Source organism: Excalfactoria chinensis, chromosome 2, assembly GCF_039878825.1.
Source record: "Excalfactoria chinensis isolate bCotChi1 chromosome 2, bCotChi1.hap2, whole genome shotgun sequence".
NCBI classification, from domain to species: Eukaryota; Metazoa; Chordata; class Aves; order Galliformes; family Phasianidae; genus Excalfactoria; species Excalfactoria chinensis.
This window is the reverse complement of record NC_092826.1, coordinates 7,660,971-7,683,617: the sequence shown is the minus strand read 5'-3', so window position 1 is coordinate 7,683,617 and position 22,647 is coordinate 7,660,971. Positions and strand designations below refer to the sequence as shown.

Here is a 22,647-nt window from a genome sequence, read left to right as displayed (position 1 = left end):
GGGGTGGGTGCAACTATGCCATCTGTTTGCAATTGATACCTGCCTTTGCCGTGTTGGTTTAGAAGACTGGAACCGTGTGTTTTCTCCCTACTGCTTAATAATGTCGCAGTCTGTCAGCTTTAATTTCAGAGTGCTTATTAAGATCAGAGCTCAATCACTCTCTAAATGTCCATTGCTACCTTCGTGTTAAATTGATTGCTACTATTTTCTCTTATACTGAGCCTGTATTGCGATAAGCTATCACTTTATGAAGTTTTTTATTATATTTTTGTTATGTCCTCGGTGCTGGGTGTAGGGGCCTGTCTTCAGCAATAAGAATTATACACTATGTGTATACCTGTTATATATGGAAAGTACAACCGAGCATGTAACGACTGTGAAAATACACAGCGCAAAGCGCAGATTGAACATTTGGCAGCCGTTTTACAACAACCTGAACAACTCAAATGAAAAAGTAGAGACCGCGTGGAGGAAATGAACTAGCATGAAAGGTCCTTCAGGAGTGAATCTCACTTTTTATACATGCTGGGCTGTGTGTAGATAAACCACAGACTGAATAACTACAGTTACTTCAACTGCTCTTTACTTCAACCAGTAGCTTCCTTTGCTGTACAATTGGCGAGAGCTGCCTTGTTCAGCTTGCAGCCATGAGCATCAGTGCATTGCCGCCAAACACTCTGAGGCAGCAGTGCGCTATTATAAAATCTTCTAAGAGATATGTGAAGTACTTTTTTCTGTGATTTATTTTTTATAATAGCAATAATGTTGGCTGCATTCTAATACAATAAAGGTCGTTGAGATTGTTATGTGCCTGGGTTCCCATTCAGTCGACTTGACTTTCAGTGAGTTAATGAATGTGTGCACTTAAAATCACTAGAGAATCTTTGGTGGTGTGTTTAGCTTGTAGTAAATAAACTGCATACAGTCACAGATACTCTTATTTGCATGGATCATAAAGCTTTAGGGAATCTTCAGTTGTATCTTAACCCATAGCCAAGTTATGTAATCAGTAAATTATTTGCAATGCTGAACGCTCTTTGAAAGGGTAGATAAGTTTTGTTGTGGACTGGGGCAAAATGGTAAGCAGGAGCTGAACAAAACCGGGCAGAATCTGAGTGAGACTCTAATACACAGAAACTGTTGAGTTGTTCACATAACAAAAAAAAAAATGTTATAATCTTGAACATGTAAAAAGCGAACCACTAGATGTATCGCTAGCAAAGGCACCATCTCAAAGCTGTCTCTCAAAGAATACAAAGACAAATTCAGATCTTGGAGTAATACGTGATCTGCTGTTTTTCTTGTCCTGAGTCACATCAGGGATCCAGCCACCTGAGTATCTTGTTTTGGACAGGTCAATGCAAGCATCTGTAGAGATATATTGACTGTTCAGACTCTATGCAAATTGATCTTTCCCTTGTGATATGATTCATCTCTGGATAACAGAAGTTCCCTCAATCAAAGTCTTTATAAAAGATTTATCAGTTTTGTCAGTCATTGATACAGATCTGTTCTCCATGAATTCGTTTAATCCACTGTTCTCCATTTGTCTTTTTTCACCTCCGTAACAATCAGGAGACAGAAAAAATTAATCAGCTTTTTGTATGCAGGACTTGAATTTCTCCTTAGATTTGCTTTCCCTCTTCATTGACTGTATGCGGTTGTGTCCAGAGCAGGTTAAGTATTGTATTATCAGGCAGAACAAAATAAATACAATTTTGGCCTACCAGAAATTCAGCGCCTTGTTAGTATGACTAGGGAAGTTTTCTGTTTTCTCGTGGATTTTCATCTGCCGAGTATTGAATCTTATCATACAAATCTATCCATTGCTTGGTGGTAGGTGGATGGTTGTACACAATGATCTTGGAGATCTTTTCCAACCTTGGTGATTCTATGATTCTAGCAGGCAAAGGGGAATAGAACAGAACAGGAAGAAAAATGTCCTCTGCCTGCTTTTCTGACCTTGCCTAGTTTAGTGTTCTGGTATATCCCCTTCATACTTTTAACTTAAAGAATGTGAGAAATTACTCAAATGTCCAATATCTCTTCTGATTTTGCATCACTTACTGCATTTTTGACACCTTTTGAGGATTTAATTAATGATAATTGCCAAAATCATGTGAAGATGTTTGAAATAAGATCCTTATGCTTGGGAAGAAATGTACTTGTGCTCACAAATACATGAGAAGTTGTTAAAGAATGGCATGGTTTCTATGCTGTGTTCTTGAAACATAGGAGAAAATGGGTCAATATTTTATCCCAGTTCAGCACAGACCATTGATTGAAAATAAATGAAATACATGATACGGGCATCATCTAACAAAGCTTTCAGCTCTTAAAATTGCTACTTCCAACTCACAGCCTCATTCAGAAGTCTTCTTTAAGCCCCTTTCTGAATATAAGATTTGTTTCTCAGGCTTCAGTTTTCAGCAAAAGTAACTTTCATGTATGTACAGATGTTTGTATATTCATTTATTGGAAGCATTTACCGTTTGACTTTTTCATATATAAATACAGCACTTGCAAAAGCTCGTGCAATCTTTCTTTTAAGAAAGTGTGTGCAAAACTGGAACACTGGATAAATGATCTGTTTCTTTCTTAAGATTCTGTGATTGCAATAAAAAGTTCCATCACATTGAAGTTTTTTCTTTCCCCTAACAATTATAGTCTAGATTGAGTTGTTTTTTTTTGCTAACGCCTACAACACATGAAACCCTCATTTCCAGCACTAAAGCAATGAAGACAAACTAATGTTAAGGCCATATTAGCTGCAGGGACCTATTCCATTTGCTCCGTTTTCACACTTCAGTGCTGAGCTAATCTGAGATGTTCTTCCATCTTGTCTCAGGCACTAAAAATAGAGCTTAATACAGTTGTCCCTGCACTGAAGGGAATGTTATGCACTGAGGATTTTCTTAATTAGAATTCGACCAACCATAGACCACAAGTGCTTTATTTTCTTCTGAAGACCGTGGATTGCATAGATTGTTGTGTAAACTACCCATGTTATTTCTATTTTTTGAATCCATGGCCCATTGAATCCCACTGAAGTTGCATGTGATGCACGTCTAAAAGTGGTTCTAAGGACACCAGTCGCCAGAACGCTATCTCCCACTTGATCTTTGAAGAGATTTTTAAGCCTTGGCTGTTCTTCTCCCCAGCATAGTTAATATTCTGTTTTTTAAAGAAATAAGAGCAGTCATGAGAATCAGTGCTGTGTAGGTCTTGTCAGTTTCTAGCTGTGTAGGCATTTGCGCGTTGCTTCTTTCTATCAATAATAGTTCTTAGAGGACTCCTTGGTTTGCTGTCTGCCTTAGCTTGTTACCAACTAATGACCTTTGGTGGTCAGCAAAGAAAGAGGAAGAAAGTGAATTTTCTAAACAGAGAGCACGAAGGATAATTCTGGACAAACTTTAGAAAACTTGATTAAATTAACGTGTGTTGGTTTGCCATCTACTTAGCATTCTTTATCATCTCTCACCTTGATCTTCCTGCTGACTACTGACTTCACTCAGATCCAGTGTAAGTTTGTTGAAATTAAGGTTGAAATGTAGCCCTACTCATTTTAAAACTGCTAGCTGTGCTAAGCAAGCATGTGCCACTAACTGAGGTTACGTTTACCATCTATATCTAATGCTGTAGCTCAGGTATGTTCAGTCTGCAGGCTGCATGTGGCCTGACCCAGCATGTCCTGTGGCTCTTCCCCACTGAGCAGCCCATCCTGGCCCCAGGTCCACCCCCCCTGTTCACAGCACTCATTGCTCAAAACAACCATACATTGGCATGAGATTCATACTGTCCCAGTTGAACCCAGGACACGGGGAATCAGAATTATAGAATGGTTTGGGTTGGAGGACCTTTAAAATCATCTACATCTAACCCCCTGCTATAGGCAGGGACACCTCCCCATAGGAAGGAGCAGTGCAGGGCTCATTCAAGTTGCGGCAAATAATTGTATGCATTTTGATTCATTGGCTAAACACAGTCCTATGAACAGCAATAAATGTGCTGCTGTGTTTTCTGTTTTGATTATCTAGTCCCATCACCAACCTGTCACCATCGTGCCCACTAAAGCCTGTCCCTGTGAGTGCCACATCTGCACGTTTCCTGAACACCAGGAGTGTCCATGAGGGATAGTGACTCCCTGGGGTTCTTCACACAATGTGGACCAAGCAAGCCAAAGGTTGGATACCTGCGCTGTAGGACTTAAAGAAGGTCTACAGCCCAGTCTCAAAGGTACTTGAGTCACCATTACCATGGGTGCTGTTTTGGTTGGCTAGAGGGTACTGGACTTGTTTCTGGACTCTCCCATACTCATAAATCACAAATAAGAGTGTTGATGTCACTTTTTTCTTTGCTGAGTTCAATCTAAGTCCAGCCTCAGAGGTGTGCTTCTGTTACTATTGAGCTGATTCTTCTGGGCCTGGTTGCCCAGCTAGCTTTGCAGAAGTGAAAGCAAGTTCTTGTAATTCCTAGTGCAGGTAAATACTGTCAGTCCTTAGTGGTGGATCAGTAAGAAATGATGCTCTGCAGTCAAGTAAATAATATTTCTGAAGTGTTTTATGTTCAGCGTCTTGGTTGTAATAAATAACCCCGAAATGGACTTCTGTTAACAAGCTTTAATTGTTACACATGTGTATTTCCTTGGAGGATGAGGCCTCAGAAACTAAGCAACTTCCAGCCAATTCCAACAAATGCTTGCACCTCAGCACAGGTGACAACTGGCATGGGGTCAGCATACATAACACGTGTGTTGATGTAACTTCAGTCCAAAGCCAGCCTCTGTGGCTGCTGTTTGTTCTCCTTTCCAATGACTGGCCCCTGTAGTGCTCCCTGGAGAGGGGTGACAACTTGCTGACGGAAACCATGAGGGCAGTTCCAGGTGAATGGACCTCTTGTAGTTTTCTCAGAAACATCATATGCGTCACTCACCCAATTCTATGCCCAATGTACCAGCACACAAGTGAACCTGTCTGAGCTACGACTGCTATAAAAAGGCAGTTAAAGGCTGCATACAGTGTGCAGGATGCTTCAGTGGCACAGAGGGATGGAGCTGTCCCATCACATGATGGGCTCCATCCCAGCTTGCACCCTTCTGTGCTTTATTAGTATAGCAGCAGCCAATATATTTGGTAAGTATGTTCTTTTACTTTGCTCACATATAGTACTGACTGCTCCTGCAGTCTTTTTGCTGCTCTGTGCATTACTCCAGCTAAGAAAACAGTGAGCTTGAGTCTTGTACATTGCGAATACAAATGGTGGTTGTGTGATGTGCAGGCTGAGTTTGGGCTCCAGGTTAAACCCTAAACTGCGAGGGTGCCTACATGATCAAGATTGTCTGAATTTGTAATGTCTGGATTTTGGGTGGAGAAACAAAGTTTTCTGGAATACATGATTGTCTAGAGAAGTAGCGTGAATAGAAAAGGGTGGGATGAACGTCTTCTATTTGTGTGTCCTGTCACTGAATTCAGGCTTTATTCTCAATTGAAGATATTAGATAGCCTGAATGTTGTGCTCGGTTCTCTTTGGTCTGTTTAAAGATCTTGAGTTTGATGGTCCTGAAGGTGCAGCAGTGTAAGTCATCCTAATGTTTTAATTCAAGTGCCTTAGTAAGCTGTACAAAGCTCTGTACAAAGGGATCTCCACACACCTCGGAGCAACTGGCTCACTCACAGCTGAGATGGAAAGGATGTGAGGGTTGTCTATGTGTTGATATCTGTAGGTGAGCTAACCTAAAATCCCTTACAGTCTTGTGGCAATTTCACATGGGCTTAAAGGGACACCATAGAACTCACAGAAAACGTGATTGACAGTTGTCTGGTGCACAGAAAACACCTCTGGCTCAAGTCCATGAGCTGCGAATCATTGAAAACTGTAAAGAATTCAGAATACTTACGATGTATTTGCACTACTACAAATTCAGACCAACTTAATCTGTTCTGTAAAAGAGAGCTTAAAATAAAGATCACTGTTAAAGCAGCAGACAAATTTGTTTCTAATGTATTAAGAACTGACTGGAACAAGTGGTGGCTTCAGTAGCTCAAGTAGAGATCGAGAAGTGCTCCTAATATGAGCCAGGCTGATGCTAACTGCTAGATACTGCTTCTTCTTATGTCTTCCTTCTGTTAAAAAGAAATGCTTCCCTTTTTATTGAATAGCATGTGTTATTTAACTTTATTTATAGCTTCGTTGGGTTTTTATGAAGAACAAACACTCAGAAACGTAAATAGTGATGTCCCTCCCACTGAGGCAAAGTACAGTTTTGTGGAGGTAACCACAACGAACAATGTAAACTACTCAGGTACCAGAAAGCAGTACCACAATAATATGGAACAGAGATGAATCTAATCAGATGCAGGCATGGGAAAGGGCCTTGTGAGCATCTCATCACATGGTTATCCTGCACCTGGCAGCATTACTTGTTTGTTTTGTGCCTTTCTCTGCTGTCCCATACAGAAAGGCACAGTGAAGAAATAACCAGGGAGGACTCATGAACTTGGGCTTCCACTGTAATTCAATGTCACTAACAGGGTTTTGATAAGAACAGGCTAATCATGACATCATACTTAATATTTACCTTCTTGATGCTTTCAGAGTATCAGACAGACTCTCAGCCATTGCGGCCATGTGAACTTCAGAGGGAAAAGGCTTTTACAGGAGGAGAAACCTACATTCCTCAGTGCTCAGAAGATGGACAGTTCAGGTAACCTGTCCTTGCTGTAGTTCCGCTGTTTTATAAATTTTCATTGCTATTGAAATTTACTGACTCAGTTTTGAAGAGCCACCCTGTCAGTGGGCTGGAGGGCGAGGTACTCAGAGACTGAAGAGACTTCATAGAGCCATGTTGCAGATCCAGCCTCTCCTGAACAAATTCCCTGTTGCTGGAATTAATCTCTAGGCTAATGGGTGAATCCAAGAGTAACAGACTAATCTTGCTGCAGATTGCTGTGTAATGCAACTGATATCTTCCCACGCATACCAGTGAACATGAAACCTGTGACCAATGTGCCTGCTGGCATAGGTGTGCAAACTTGACTTGAGGAGTTACCCACACTTCTTTCTTCCAAAGACAGCAAAAGAACTATTGGTAGAATCACAGAATCTTTAGGGTTGGAACAGACTCCAAGATCACCCAGTCCAACCATCCACAAGTGTTGCCACTGAACTGTGTCCCTAAGTACCACATATACACGTTTCTTGAACACCTCCAGCGGTGGTGAATCCACCACTTCCCTGGGCAGTCTGCCAATGCCTCACTGCTCTTTCAGAGAAGAAATGCTTCCCAGCATCCAACCTGCTTGTCTACTGGTGTGACTTAAGGCTATTCCCTCTTGTACTATCCCTGTGACCTGGGAGATGTTGACCCCACCTCCCCACAACCTCCTGTCAGGGAGTTGTAGAGAGTGATAAGGTCTCTCCCAAGCCTCCACTTCTCTAGACTGAACTATTAGGTGGATCCAGAGGATTTAGCAATTCAGTCCTTTCTGATTCTATTATTTGAAGTAGCCGGTACTTGAGCCTGTTTGCCATGGTTTGTACCCCATACTGACTAAGGACTTCAGAGTTAGAAGAATAAAATCTATTCCTCGTGTTCTCCTGCAGGGCAGTTCAGTGCAGCAGAAATGGTCTTTCCTGTTGGTGCGTAGATGAGAATGGCTTCGAGGTACCTGGCAGCAAACAGAATGGCTATCCCATATCTTGTAAGTCCTTTGACTTTTTTTATTTTTGGTCAAAATATTTGGTTGTTGTGTTGTTGTTGGTTTTTTTTAATTTAAATGTTTTAAGACTACATTTGAACTGTTGAAGCAAAGAGCATCCAGACTTAGGTGGACTCTATTTTGTTGTTCCTTGCTGAATATTTCTGGTGGAAGCTTTAGTCTTTCTTTGGGGGTGATCATGGAAACTAGATATATCTGTATCATGTGGTCTGTATTCATGAAGATCAAAATAACATTAACTGATCATATTCACTTATTAGTTGGAGAGCTTCAACCCTATGTATGGTGGGATTCTGGATGCCAGTTTTCACGACCTCTACTCCATCAATATCTTGATGCTTCCCGGGTGACAAAATCAGTTGTTCTCCCTCTCAGAAAGTTCAATTGTTTAAAAATAGATGATTCCATATCCAAAAAATAACTTCATCTAACAGTGTCCCTCTCTGGTGCTGCAGGCTTATCCTTCTGCCAGTTGCAAAAGCAAAGAGTCTTGGTGAGTGGCTACATCAACAGCAGCAGCATCTCCTACATCCCTCAGTGCCTGGACTCAGGGGCATTTGATGTGGTGCAGTGTGATGTGGAGCTGGGTCAGTGCTGGTGTGTTGACCAAGAGGGAATGGAGATTTATGGCACCAGGCAGAGAGGAAAGCCAACACAATGTAAGTACTATTCAACAAAACAATGAGTTTTGTAAGGGTGGAAGGTTTGGTGTGAATGGAAGATGGTAAATAAGCAGTTTGGGCACTGTAGCCTACACTTATCCTATGGAAGCATAGGTGCTTAGTGCAGAAATTTGAATTAAGTCCCTTTTTCCTTTGGCTATAGAGAGAATACAAGACACATATGTTAGTGTGTTCAGTGTAATTGTCGTGGGTTAGCCTAAAATCTACCTGCACCCAAGACAGGGGGGGCAGTCGGCCCGCAGGCCGCTGGCCCAGAAGGAAAAGAAAACAGGGAAAAGGAAATAAATACAGCGGCAGCGATCTAAGGAGGCACACTATTTTACTAAATACTATATCGGAATACAGAATAACACAATATAATACAATATAATTGGAATTAAAGCTAACGAATCGAGTAAAATAAGAGAGAGTGAGTCCCGAAACCGAGAGGCCTACTGTAACTCTAGGCGAAACGGCTGGAACGCTCCCACACGGCTCTCCCCCTGGCTGGCAGGATCCAAGAGAGCGAGTCCAGCACTGAAGTGAGATTATATAGTCCTGGTCATATGACTGACCGTGGTGCTCCCTGGGACATGTAGTCTTCTTTCTGTGAGCAGCAGATTCGTCAAAATTATCTGTGCTTAACATGATGTTATGATGTGGAATACTGATAGCAAAATTACAAAATTGCAAAACCATGACATTCCACCCCTTATTCTACATCATTACATTATGCTTATTACACACACACACACACATATATAGTTGTGAGCAATCAGCAACCTTATGTTCTTAACAATTTATATCTATTTTCATGCAAATCCTTAGGCTGAAAATAAAACTTTATAACTTAACACCCTATTATTTACTAAGTTGAGGAAATGGCAAAACTGCCGGAAAAGGAATATGACAGCGGTGAAAGGGAAAGGCAGCGCTAGTGGGGCGTCCCCCACATCAAGGTGCACCCATCCTTTCCCAACCACCACAAATTCCCTTTGAATTAAACTTCTTTCCACGTGTGCTCTACACATGCATGGCCAGTGCATGATATAGAGCCCAGATGGAAAAATTTACCTATAGGATGCCTAGCTTACGTATACGGAAAAATGTTTTCTTAACATTAATCCATCTATCTTAAGTCCTGCACCATAATTGGACATTCGTCATATATCCTTAAGGCTCTACTTATATATACAAGAAATTATTGGCTGCACTCCCCCAGCATCAATTTCTCTTGTGGAACACATTGAACATCCCCATTTTTGTGCATCACCCACCAAGTACATCCAGGTCCCTGGGCAAAAACAGTACCTCGGAGAGGTTTTCCCTTTCCAGATGCTGGAAGGACCCAAACCGCTTTTCCTAACACGCTCTTTACGTGTACTACAGGAACCTTATCTCCCTCTACGGTACGTAGGGAGCTGGATTGGTTGGGACCACCACGATTACCAGATCCTCGAGTGTTGACCAACCAGGTGGCTTCTGCTAAATGGTTTTCCCAATTTTTATATGTTCCGCCGCCCATTGCTTTCAACATAGTTTTTAACAATCCATTGAATCGTTCAATTTTACCAGACGCCGGTGCATGATAGGGAATATGGTAAATCCACTCAATGCCATGATTTTTGGCCCAAGTATTTACAAGGGAATTTTTGAAATGAGTTCCATTATCTGATTCAATTCTTTCTGGAGTGCCATGCCGCCACAGGACTTGCTTTTCCAATCCTAATATGGTGTTTCGGGCGGTAGCATGGGGTACTGCGTATGTTTCAAGCCACCCAGTGGTCGCCTCGACCATGGTGAGTACATACCGTTTACCATTTCGGGATCGTGGCAAGGTGATATAATCAACCTGCCATGCCTCCCCATATTTATACTTTTGCCATCGCCCTTCCCCCCAAAAAGGTTTCATCCTTTTGGCTTGTTTAATTATAGCGCATGTTTCACAGTCATGAATGACTTGAGCAATAGCATCCATAGTTAAGTCCACCCCTCGGTCTCTGGCCCACTTATATGTTGCATCTCTTCCTTGATGACCCGACGTCTCATGGGCCCACCGAGCTAGGAATAATTCACCTTTGTTCTGCCAGTCCAAGTCTATCTGAGCCACCTCAATCTTGGCAGCTCGATCAACCTGATGGTTGTTTTGATGTTCTTCAGTGGCCTTACTTTTAGGCACATGCGCATCTACATGGCGCACTTTTACAACAATATTCCTTATTCGGGCAGCAATATCTTTCCACAGTTCAGCAGCCCAAACAGGTTTACCCTTTCGTTGCCAGTTGTCTTGTTCCCACTGCTGCAACCACCCCCATAAGGCATTTGCCACCATCCATGAGTCAGTATAAAGATGAAGCATCGGCCACCTCTCCCGTTCAGCCACTTCTAAGGCTAGCTGAACAGCCTTTACCTCTGCAAATTGGCTTGACTCTCCTTTACCTTCAGTGGCCTCTGCAACTTGTCGTGTGGGACTCCATACAGCAGCTTTCCATCTGCGATGTTTCCCTACAATACGACATGATCCGTCTGTGAATAGGGCAAATTTCTTTTCATTTTCTGGTAGCTCGTTGTATGGTGGGGCCTCTTTAGCACGTGACACCTCCTCTGCGGGCGATGTTGCAAACTTTTTACCCTCAGGCCAGTCCATGATCACCTCTAGGATTCCAGGACGGCTGAGTTTCCCCATCCGAGCTCGTTGTGTGATTAATGAAATCCACTTACTCCAAGTGGCATCAGTAGCATGATGGGTGGAGGGAACCTGTCCTTTAAACATCCAATTTATTACTGGCAAGCGAGGTGCTAGAAGGAGTTGTACTTCGGTACCAACTACTTCAGAAGCAGCCCGAACCCCCTCATACACGGCTAAGATCTCCTTCTCAGTTGGAGTGTAGCGCTCTTCAGATCCCTTATAGGCTCGACTCCAAAATCCCAGGGGTCGGCCTCGGGTCTCTCCTGAGGCTCTCTGCCACAAACTCCAAGTGGGACCTTTTTCTCCAGCAGCAGTGTAGAGGATGTTCTTTACATCCTGTCCCGTCCGTACTGGCCCCAAGGCCACGGCACGGGCTATCTCTTGCTTTATCTGCTCAAAAGCTTGCTGCTGTTCAGGACCCCATGAGAAATTATTCTTCTTCCGTGTCACCTGATAGAGGGGGCTCACAATGTGGCTGTAGTTTGGGACATGCATTCTCCAAAAACCCACTACTCCCAAGAAAGATTGGGTCTCTGTCTTGTTGGTGGGCGGAGACATAGCAATGATTTTGTCAATCACATCTGCTGGGATGTGACGACGCCCATCTTGCCATCTTATACCTAAGAATTGAATTTCTTGGGCAGGCCCCTTCACTTTGCTGCGCTTAATAGCAAAACCAGCTTGCAAAAGAATTTGGATTATTTGTTTTCCTTTCTTGAAAACTTCTGCTGCTGTATCACCCCACACGACAATATCATCAATATACTGCAAGTGCTCGGGAGCATTACCCTGCTCCAAAACAGCTTGGATCAAACCATGGCAAATGGTTGGGCTGTGTTTCCACCCCTGGGGTAGACGGTTCCAGGTGTACTGAACACCTCTCCAGGTAAAAGCAAACTGTGGCCTACATTCTGCAGCCAATGGGATGGAAAAGAAGGCATTAGCAATGTCAATGGTGGCATACCACTTGGCTTCTTTTGACTCCAGTTCATACTGGAGTTCTAGCATGTCTGGTACCGCAGCACTCAATGGTGGTGTGACTTCATTCAGACCGCGGTAATCCACCGTCAGCCTCCATTCTCCACTGGCTTTACGCACTGGCCATATGGGACTGTTAAAAGGTGAGTGAGTTTTGCTAATCACTCCTTGACTTTCTAGTTGACGAATCAACTCGTGAATGGGAAGCAATGAGTCCCTATTGGTGCAGTACTGCCGTCTGTGCACCACTTTGGTGGCAATTGGTACCTCTTGGTCTTTTACCTGGAGCAACCCCACAGCAGAAGGATCATCTGACAGATCAGGTAAAACTGACAGCTGCTTAACACCGTTTGTGTTAACAGCAGCTATTCCAAAGGCCCATCGATACCCCTTGGGATCCTTAAAATATCCCATCCTGAGGTAATCGATACCCAATATACATGGAGCCTCTGGACCAGTCACTATAGGATGTTTTTGCCAGTCTTTACCAGTGAGGCTTATTTCGGCCTCCAATATAGTCAATTCTTGGGAACCCCCAGTCACTCCATGGATATGTATTGATTGTGTCCCTTGGTGACTGGAGGGCATTAGGGTGCACTGTGCACCAGTGTCCACCAGGGCCTTATATTTCTGTGGTTGAGATGTGCCAGGCCACCTAATCCACACAGTCCAGTATACTCTATTATCCCTTTCCCCCCCCTGGCTGGGGGCAGGGCCCCTCTATTGGTTACCTCGACGGCTTGCGGCAACTGGAGCCTTCCCCCTTCTGGAAGGGTCTGCCTTGATGACTGACTTGCGTTGTAATTCTTTCACTCGTGCCTGGAGTGCAGAAGTGGGTGAATTACTCCACTTCTTTATATCCTCTCCCTGGCTACGCAGGAAAAACAACAAGGCAAAACGCATGACCTTACTGTTGTCATTTGCTCCAACACGAAGACGTCTCTTTTTTATGGTTGAGATCTTCAATGATACAGGACGGGAGGGTCTTGCTTGGTTTAGTTTTCCCGTTAGGTTGTCGTGGGAATCCTGGTCCCCATCATCTTGTACCATCATGGATCCATCAACATCGGGCACGGTAGTCAACATATCTATAATATCATTCTGTGTGTCTTCCACTTTATCTAACCGTTTAATTGTATTTTCCACTTTATCTAACCCTTTAATTACGGCTGAGATGCAAACTCCTATAGTGTTTATAAATAACTCAATTCCATGAATTTTATCAATCAGTTCACTCACAGGGGGTTCCCTTGCCCCTGTGCCATATATTATTGCTAGTGCACTAGCATGCTCTCTTGGTGCAGTCCTTGTAAATGCACGCCACATAAGGCGTGAAACACGGACTGTCTCAGGATCATGTAATTGGTTGGGATCATCATGTCTGAAATTAGGGCTGTATAGCATTTCCACCACAGCACGTTCTCTCAAATATCGAATACCGGTCTCTATATCAGTCCATTTCTTTTCCTCAGGTGTCAGATCCTGTTTAAGGGGAAATCTTTCTTTTACCGCTAACAGCATCCTCGTCCAGAGGGTGTAGGACTCATCTTGGCATGTGCCAATACCTCTATCCACACGTGAGTCCCTGGAAACGCTACCCAGTTGGCGAGCTTCATTGCCATCGAGCCACACACTGTTGGCCCCATTGTCCCAACATCGAAGTAACCAAGCAGCTATAGATTCTTTTGGCTGGCGTGCATAGTCCTTTCTTAGATCCCGAATTTCACTCAGTTTTAAAGATCGATCAGTAAGAGTTGTGATTTTTTCCTCACCTCTTGCTCTTCCAGGAGTCCTTGGTGTTGATGGCGGCAACTGTATTGATGAGGACCCCCCATTTGAAATTTTGGGGGCAAGAAATTCTGGCATAGAAAATCTAATTCTTGGCTCCTCCTCTCCTATTTCCTCTATTTCCTCCAGTTCACCCTCTCTTTCTTTTCTCTTTTCTTCTGCCTCCTCCTGCTCTTCTATCACCCTCTGCTCTTCTACCTCCAGTGGTTGTTCTAACTGAGTTGAAACTCGTTTCGTTTTTCGTCCTCTTACAGGGGCAACCAACATTGAATCTGGTGCCCCCTGTGATTGATCAGGTTGGCTGATTTTAATGCCCTCCAAATTAGCTTGGAGTCCGTCTCTGAGGGCGTTCAGTTCAGATTCGAGGATGTCCCTCTCAGACTGGAGGGTATCATACATGGACTGGAGGGCACCTATGTGATTCCGGAGAGAGTTACGGTCGAACAGGATGGCACCGTACTCAGTCTGGAGGTTGTCGCGCTCGAACCGGAGGGTGTCTCTCTCAGATCGGAGGGTGTTACGCTCGAACTGGAGGATGTTGTGCTCAGACTGGAGGGCGTCATATTCAGACCGGAGGGCGTCTCTCTCGGATCGGAGAGTATTACGCTCGGACTGGAGGGCGTTGTGCTCGGACTGGAGGGCGTTGTACTCGGACCAGAGAATGTCGCGCTTGGGCTGGAGAGGGTCGTGTTTGGACTTGAGGGCATCGTGCTCGGACTGGAGAGTGTCGAGTTTGGACTGGAGGGCATCACGTTCGGACCAGAGAGTGTCGCGCTCGGACTGGAGGGCATCACGTTCGGACCGGAGAGTGTCGCGCTCGGACTGGAGGGCATCACGTTCGGACCGGAGAGTGTCGCGCTCGGACTGGAGGGCATCACGTTCGGACCGGAGAGTGTCGCGCTCGGACTGGAGGGTGTCTCGCTCAGATTGGAGAGTATTACGCTCAGACTGGAGGGCATTATGCTCGGACTGGAGGGCGTTGTACTCAGAACAGGAAATGCTGCGCTTAGTCTGGAGAGTGTCGCACTCGGACTGGAGAGTGTTGAGTTTGGACTGGAGGGCATCACGTTCGGACCAGAGAGTGTCGCGCTCGGACTGGAGGGCATCACGTTCGGACCGGAGAGTGTCGCGCTCAGACTGGAGAGTGTTGAGTTTGGATTGCAGGGAGCCTTTCTCATTTCGGAGAGCCTCTCCCTCATACCAATATGTGTCCCTTTGATGTAAGAGATTTCTTCCCTTGACTCTGAGACTCTCATTCTCACACCAGAGTGCCTCTCGTTGTCGTAGGAGGTTATTTCTCTCAGCTAGGAGACTCTCCTTCTCAGTCCAGAGGCTCTTCTGCTTGGCCTGGAAACTCTCTCGCTCCTTTCGTACTGTCTCCCTGAGACTCCTTCTCTCAGCCCTTAGACTCTCTTTCTCAGTTTCCAAAACTTTTTCCCTCTCTGCCTTTTCAGCTCTGAGACTCTCTCTCTCAGCTCTGAGACTCTCTCTGTCAGCTTTGAGACTCTCTCTCTCAGCTCTGAGACTCTTTGGAATGGTATTGAATAAGGCCCGATAAGCTTTAGCCAGGCCCCAAATCATTTGTGCCTCCTGAGATCTTCCTGAGCCACAACATTCCTGTCTCAAATATGCTATCAAACTTTCGGGATTCTTCAAGTGTTCAGGAGTAAAGCTCCATGACACTGAAGATGTCTTTCCCTTAAAAATCTCTCCAAAACCTCTCCATACTCCCTGCCATTCAGTATTCTCTGGTTCTGGGGAAGACTTCCTCAGAATGTTATAAATCCAGATACTGATAAATAGAACAATAAACAGTAAGTTTAGGGAGATTGACACGAGAAACTCAATTGACAGTGTGGTCAACTGGGCTTTCAAAAACTGTATAAAAGATTCAAAAAAAGAACGAGGAACATGCTCGAAAACCACCATTTCTGTAATATTAGTTGCTCCTTTTGGAGCTTCTGGAGCTGTATGCAGGTACCAAGTAAGCATTTCTAAAAATGTTTTCAATCGATTGTATATGCCTATAGCCCCATAGATAAAAGTGGCGAGCTTAATTATGGCCCAATAGGTTTGGATCATTACAACGGAAGAACCAATAGCATGCAATGCTTTGCAAAATAATTCAATTAGAGGCCACATTTTTATTTATTTATTTATTTATCTATTTTCTTCAACAGCGGGGAAAAAAAAGTAGAGCTCAAGTTTACAAAATATACTGGGCTGTTGGCAGTCTGCCTGGATTTCAAGACCTCAAAGTTTGTAAACTATTCCGGGGTATTGGCGGTCCGCCCAGACTTTCAAGGTCAAGCTCCCAGGTGCAGAAACGTAAACTTAGATAGCTCCTTAACGAGAAAACTCTGTAAAAACTCTGCAGCTCTGTAAGAAGCTAAAAGAACAGCAGAAAAAAAAAACCCAAAAACGGCAACTTGCCACAGCTGAAAAAAAAACGGCAAAACGGCAACTTGCCCGATTCTCCACCAAAATCCTGTCGTGGGTTAGCCTAAAATCTACCTGCACCCAAGACAGGGGGGGCAGTCGGCCCGCAGGCCGCTGGCCCAGAAGGAAAAGAAAACAGGGAAAAGGAAATAAATACAGCGGCAGCGATCTAAGGAGGCACACTATTTTACTAAATACTATATCGGAATACAGAATAACACAATATAATACAATATAATTGGAATTAAAGCTAACGAATCGAGTAAAATAAGAGAGAGTGAGTCCCGAAACCGAGAGGCCTACTGTAACTCTAGGCGAAACGGCTGGAACGCTCCCACACGGCTCTCCCCCTGGCTGGCAGGATCCAAGAGAGCGAGTCCAGCACTGAAGTGAGATTATATAGTCCTGGTCATTTGACTGACCGTGGTGCTCCCTGGGACATGTAGTCTTCTTTCTGTGAGCAGCAGATTCGTCAAAATTATCTATGCTTAACATGATGTTATGATGTGGAATACTGATAGCAAAATTACAAAATTGCAAAACCATGACAGTAATGAATCTAGGTCTCCTCCAAAGCATGGGATTGTTTGTAGGATGTTCAGCACTAATAAACATGACTGTTTTTCCTGTCAGGTCCAGGGACCTGTGAGATCCGAGACCGTCGCATTCTGCATGGGGTTGGGGAGAAGAGCCCACCACAGTGCTCAGATGATGGAGAGTTTCTGCCTGTCCAATGCAAGTTTGTCAACACGACAGACATGATGGTTTTTGATCTCATTCATAATTATAACAGGTAAGAGCATAGCCTTCCAAAACAAGGAAGAAAAGCTCTGGAAGGCAAGATATTACTTCATTTTTTCCCCATGAAATCCTTTTGCTATAATTATGTCTCACATTATTTCCTGTTAATGAATAGTCCAAGTAAGAAGCATTTTCCTCCAAATTAAATTTGTTCTTCTGCAAAAGTTTTGTATCCCATCCCTGTCTTGTATTCAGTGTGACTTTGCAGACTAGTGATTACCACTTTGGGATCTGCATTTGGGAAAGTAGCCAGGGAGGCCTTTCAGATGAGCAGAAAACAGTAGATGAGATAGATGCAACAGAAAGAATGAAATTCAGATGTATAGATGAGCCAAGAAAGATAATTCCATGTGGAAGGACAGAGAGACAAGTGGCAACACATAAAGAACAAGTTACTCATGACATTGGGAAGACTTCTGTCCATTTACACAGTGCTGGAGTTCCTCGTACAGGTGAGCAAGCAAGAGATAAACACGGACGTGACATACAAACCAGCTTCAGCGATTGAAGCAAGCTGGGGGAGACTTCAAAATGCCCGAGTGAATGCTCGTCAGTGGGAGCAGAAAGCCTTTGTCCTTTGGGAGAATAAGGAATTAATGCTTATAAAGAGAAATAAGGGCTGGGAAAGGGGAACTGCAGAGGGAAAATGTCTTGAGAAGTGGCAGTATCTGGGCATTGCAATCAGTATATTTCTCCAGAGGAGGGCAGTGGAGTAAATGTAATGTCTTGTTCTGTCTTAGTTTGCGCAGAATGAAGCTATATATATGTATGTATACCTCCTATGGTAAAGGGAGGACAGTTGGACCAGATGATCTTATAGGTCCTTTCCAGCCTTGTGATTCTATGAAAGAACTGTGGCAAATGTAGAAATAAAACCACTATTTTAACAGTTTCACATTCTGATAGCTGGAGAATCTTTCTTTGTCTCCAAGAACTCGTTTTTGCAATCTATGAGTCACTTAACTCCCTCTGTAAATGGCTTCCCCACACTTTTCCAACTATTTCAGAGTGAATGAGTGTGTTTTATAAAATAATGGGGAAATCTGAAAATAGTAAGGCTAAGATCTTCCTAAGGGGAAGACTTCTGGAAACAAAGATGAGCCTAAATTTTCTGCCTTACACCAGTAGTTGCCTGCTGTTGCTTTTGTTATACAGACTGTGCTCGGGTCCAACTACGATAGGCATCTACACAGTGCAACCTTTCAATCAGGTTAAAGACCTTGGTCACTGCCTTACCCCAGTTCACTGGAGGTTCTGCCCTGTTCCAGTCTTAGAATAGAATCACAGTATATCCTGAGCTGGGAGGGATCCAAAAGGATCACTGAGTAGAACTCCTAGCTCTGCATAGGACCTCCCAAAACTCAAACCCTGTGTCTGAGTGTTGTCCAAGTATTTCTTGAGCTCTAGCAAATTGATGCTGTGGACACTGCCATAGTGTTTCTCAGGTGCACAGTAGACTGTGCACATTAGAGCAGCCCTGAGGTTGCAGTAGGGTGGCACTAGGACTGAAACTAGTTTTGGTCTCATTTAGACTATGGAAGATTATGGACTTGCTATAAAATTCTTGTGCTTGTCAACTTTTCTTCTTCTTGATCAGAGTGCTGAAGTGCCTTTCCTTGCTAAAAGCCTCTCTGACTCCATCATTTTGTGAATGCCTTGTGCAGAATATTCCATTTTCTTTTTACTAGATTCTTCCAAATAAGCCACACATGGCTGGGACATGAGGCCTTTATCATATTTCAGTGCTAAGATATGTCTCTGTAAAATAATACAGCTGTTTTGGAATGTGGTGAAAATGTCCCACTGGCCATATTGCCCCATTCCAGCAAACAAAGTCTTGTAGTAGGTTGCAGAAACCACAGAGTGTCTGTCAGTTAAGATCGCATTTATTATGTTATAACTCTGACCTTATTAAGTTTCCTTCCTAAGCCACTACTTTACTGGAACCTGGCTGTTGCTGCTCCTAGAGTATTCTACTGGGAACTACCATTTCTTTGATGTCCAAAAGTAGGAGTCAGTCTCACCTGTAATACGTTAGAAACCTTTTCTCTTGAATCCATTGAGCCATTCTCTCTGAGTGAAAAAGATTAGCGATGTTTTTATCAGCTTTTATGCTTAGTTCAGCGCAGAAAGCCTACATAGCACGGAGGGAAAGAGAGCAACCTGTTTGTTTGGGTACTTAGCCACTCTGTGCACATTTGTGGAAGGAGCTAATGAGCGGCTGTCGTAATAACATTAGGCCAACAGGTGCTAATTCAGCTCTCTTTGGCAGGCTTTTGATGGTGAGAACAGAATTGAAAATGAATACTAGAGGCCGGGTATGTGCATAAGAAAGATAAGGAATCGTTCTGAAGGGAGATCTTATACTGTGCTTGGTTAAAAAGCTCAGGAGACTTGTTAGCCTACTGGAATGTGGATTTGGATCATGTTGGAGTCTGGATGACGTTTTGTGCCAGTCAGGAGATGCTTTGTAGTTGTAGTTGTCATTGGGCCTCCTTTGGCCCTTCACAAGAGGCTGTTTTCCTTTCCAGGCTCCCAGCAGCTTTCCAAACCTTCAGCTCCTTCCATGAGACATTCCCAGAGGTCTCTGGGTACTGCTACTGTGTGGACAGCCTGGGGAGAGAGCTTGCAGACACAGGTGAGTGCCTCCCAGCGCCTCAGCTTCAGCATGTTCAATTCCCAAGGGAAGGGGCAAGTAACAAGTATCAGTCTTCAGTTTAGCTTGAGATCTGAGTGCATTCCTGCAAACACGCAGACCAGTTGATGTGTCCAGTGTATGGGAAAGGTGGGAGCTCTCCCATGTGAACCCACCTTTGGGAACTCCAGCCAGCAGCAAACAGAGACACCCTTCCTTAAGGTGCTGGAACAGGATTTTTTTGCATGTCCACCCTCTGTTTGTCTTAGAAACCTGGATCTTATTCAGTGTCCAGTTGCAAATGTAGGAAAATATAAAGGATGTGGAAATTGAACTATTTTCTTCTTGCTCAGATGATCTTTTCTTGTTCTCTCATATACTCAGGTTACCTTTCAGGCATATTAGTAGTTGATGAGAGATTTTACTGAACAGGGTTGCATTTCCAAGATAGAAGAGTTTTTTGGGGCTTGAACACTCCAAAGTCCAGTTCTGTAAATATTTCTGTTTGAAAAATTGAAGGAAAAAAAATATATATATTAAAAAGAATAAATGAAAGATCCAGCAGCCTACGTTCACATTTGGGCCAGTCTATAGGCCGGGTTTTCTTTTTCCTAATACATTCCAGATCTGCTCCTCTGGTGCAAAGCAGATGACTGCTGTCTTAAAATGAGACCTCTATTTCCCAGGCCTGGAGCTGCTGCTTGATGAAGTTTATGACACTATTTTCTCCGCACTGGAGCCTGCCCGCACATTCACAGAGACCAGCATGTATCGGATCCTGCAGCGACGCTTCCTGGGGGTCCAGCTGGCCACCTCCGGCCGCTTCAGATGTAAGTAGAACCCAGCTGACTTTATATATGATAGCTGCCACCGTGGAGAGTTGTTTTAATATCCTCTTGCATTTAAGCATATAGTAAGAACCAAGGTCCTTCCACTGAAGCTGACTTTTAATCTCCAGGCTGTAAATTCTTAGCATCAGATTGTAGTTAACCTACAAAGAAAGCTTTCCTGTGTGTTTGAGGTTTGCATTAATTGAAAGACAGTGAACTCGGTAAGTAAGGTGCTTCCTTCCTTGCAACAGAGCCTTGCTGAACTGCCCTTGCCTGGGGAGAGTTTGTATACCCTGGTGTGGTTCTTCATCCTCCTATCCAGAGTCCTCTGATGTTGGCATCTGACCCTCACTAAAGAGTCATTGGTCAGATACCAATGGAGGTCTTCCAGCCACATACAGTCATACAATTTTCCTATTTCTGGGACAAGTTATCTTTCTGGGAGGTCTGGAAAGCATCTTCACCATCCCAATGCTCAGCGCTGTGATCAGACTGTGCCTGTAGATGGAGATGGTTCACTAGGAATGAAGCTGTAACAGCCACCAGATGGAGTTGTGACCACATTCATTAGCTGCTGACTGTGATGCTTTCGTGAATTACCCAGGATTTACACCACTACATGAAGACAGACACGTTAAGTGCTGCCAGAAAAGCTTCCAGACTCCATGGATGAAGGGTTTGTTCTGTTGTGATGCTCTTACTATCTCAGCCTGACAGCTGAGCAAAGTGGAAATGCTCTGGAAAGTGAGAAATGTTTAGGCTTTGGGATTGTATCTTTATAGAAAAGAGCAAAGCTTCTGTTGGAAGGGCTGAGACCGGTATTAGAAGACCATAAGTCATATCAGAAAGTGTGCTTCTCTGCCATTCTGCACAGTTTGACAGGAACTGAGGCTTCTGTTCCCTACAGGGGTGTGAAAGAAATTGATGGTCTCAGCACAAATCCCTGCAATTAGATACAGAGCTTGTTGCAGGAGCAGTACCTCATTCTCACTGGAAGCACTGCACTGTACATGCCTGTATCTCTGCCTCCTGTTCTGCACATCTGTTCTTGCTGACTGCCTTTTCTTTTGCATTAAGGGCCAGAGCTTTCTCAGTGAGTGACTGTACTCCTACATCTTCCTTTGATAATGGCTGAAAAAATGAGTTGAGGTTCATGTAGTTTTCAGAAATGAATATCTACAGAAGAAAACTACAGAGCTGATTCACTTGGGCGAAAGAGGATGAAGAAATTCTGTCTTGGGCCGATACTTCAAGTTTCAGGAAATTAAACTTTTTTTTTTCTCCAGGCTTGGTAAAAATAAGCAAATGATTGAATCAAGCATAGATGGCTCTGAAACCTTAAGCTTTTCCTCCTCTTTTCTTCCAGGCCCCTCAAAATGTGAGGTTGAACGTTACGCAGCCCAGCGCTACCAGCACGCCTACATCCCATCATGCGATACTGATGGAGGATACACAGCAGTGCAGTGCCAGCAGGGAGGACAGTGCTGGTGTGTGGACACCAAAGGGCAGGAGGTTCAGGGCACGAAGAGACGAGGACAGCCCCCAGCCTGTGGTATGTGCGAGGTTTGCTAAAGGGGAAAATGCTACCAGGCAGCACTGCCTTGTTCATCCATGTATGCTCTCAGTTCCAACCGGTCCCTTTCCTTCCCCCTTCAAACTCTTCATCTACTGTGGGAATTTTGTGTATTATTAAAAAAGATGAAAGACCAATTCCCTTCTTAGGTCTCACAGATTGTGGTGCTCATAAGCTGGTATCCAAATACGTCAGTTCTGTTAAGAACCACATTTGAATGAGTTGTTAAATACCATATTAATCTAATTTTCCTTTATGATCTGCCTTCAGCCATTTAGTTTCTCATACATTGAGAAAATCTGTCCCTTGACTCTAGGAGACTCTAGGTCCCAGTATCATAGAATCAGAGAATCACTGAGATTGCAAAGATCAGTAAGATCCTCTAGTCCAACTATCAGTATCTGTCATAGTATAAGGAAACTGGTGGTGATGTTTTGGGTTTACCCTGTTGTTTGGGTGACATGCTACTGAACATCTGTCTTTCTCATCTTGCATGTGTTTTTTTTTTTTTTTTTTTTTTCCTGTATTTCTTTC

The 22,647-nt window shown here is 43.8% G+C and overlaps 2 protein-coding genes across 2 annotated transcripts in view; one reads left to right on the top strand and one right to left on the bottom strand.

Annotated features, from left to right (window-relative positions):
• The first annotated feature begins 5,047 nt into the window (after window positions 1-5,047).
• The window catches only part of TG (thyroglobulin), a 140,587-nt gene continuing 122,987 nt past the window's right edge, over window positions 5,048-22,647 (top strand). Inside the window, exons 1-8 of the mRNA XM_072328656.1 lie at window positions 5,048-5,132; window positions 6,595-6,703; window positions 7,603-7,700; window positions 8,174-8,377; window positions 16,908-17,067; window positions 19,607-19,713; window positions 20,397-20,540; window positions 21,907-22,092. Of these exons, the coding sequence (XP_072184757.1) occupies window positions 5,048-5,132; window positions 6,595-6,703; window positions 7,603-7,700; window positions 8,174-8,377; window positions 16,908-17,067; window positions 19,607-19,713; window positions 20,397-20,540; window positions 21,907-22,092 (1,093 nt within the window). The remainder of the gene's footprint in view (window positions 5,133-6,594; window positions 6,704-7,602; window positions 7,701-8,173; window positions 8,378-16,907; window positions 17,068-19,606; window positions 19,714-20,396; window positions 20,541-21,906; window positions 22,093-22,647) is intronic.
• Window positions 12,768-16,117, bottom strand: LOC140248999 (uncharacterized). Its single transcript, XM_072330200.1, has one exon. The coding sequence runs from the start codon at window positions 15,975-15,977 to the stop codon at window positions 12,768-12,770; it is 3,210 nt and encodes a 1,069-aa protein (XP_072186301.1). The 5' UTR covers window positions 15,978-16,117.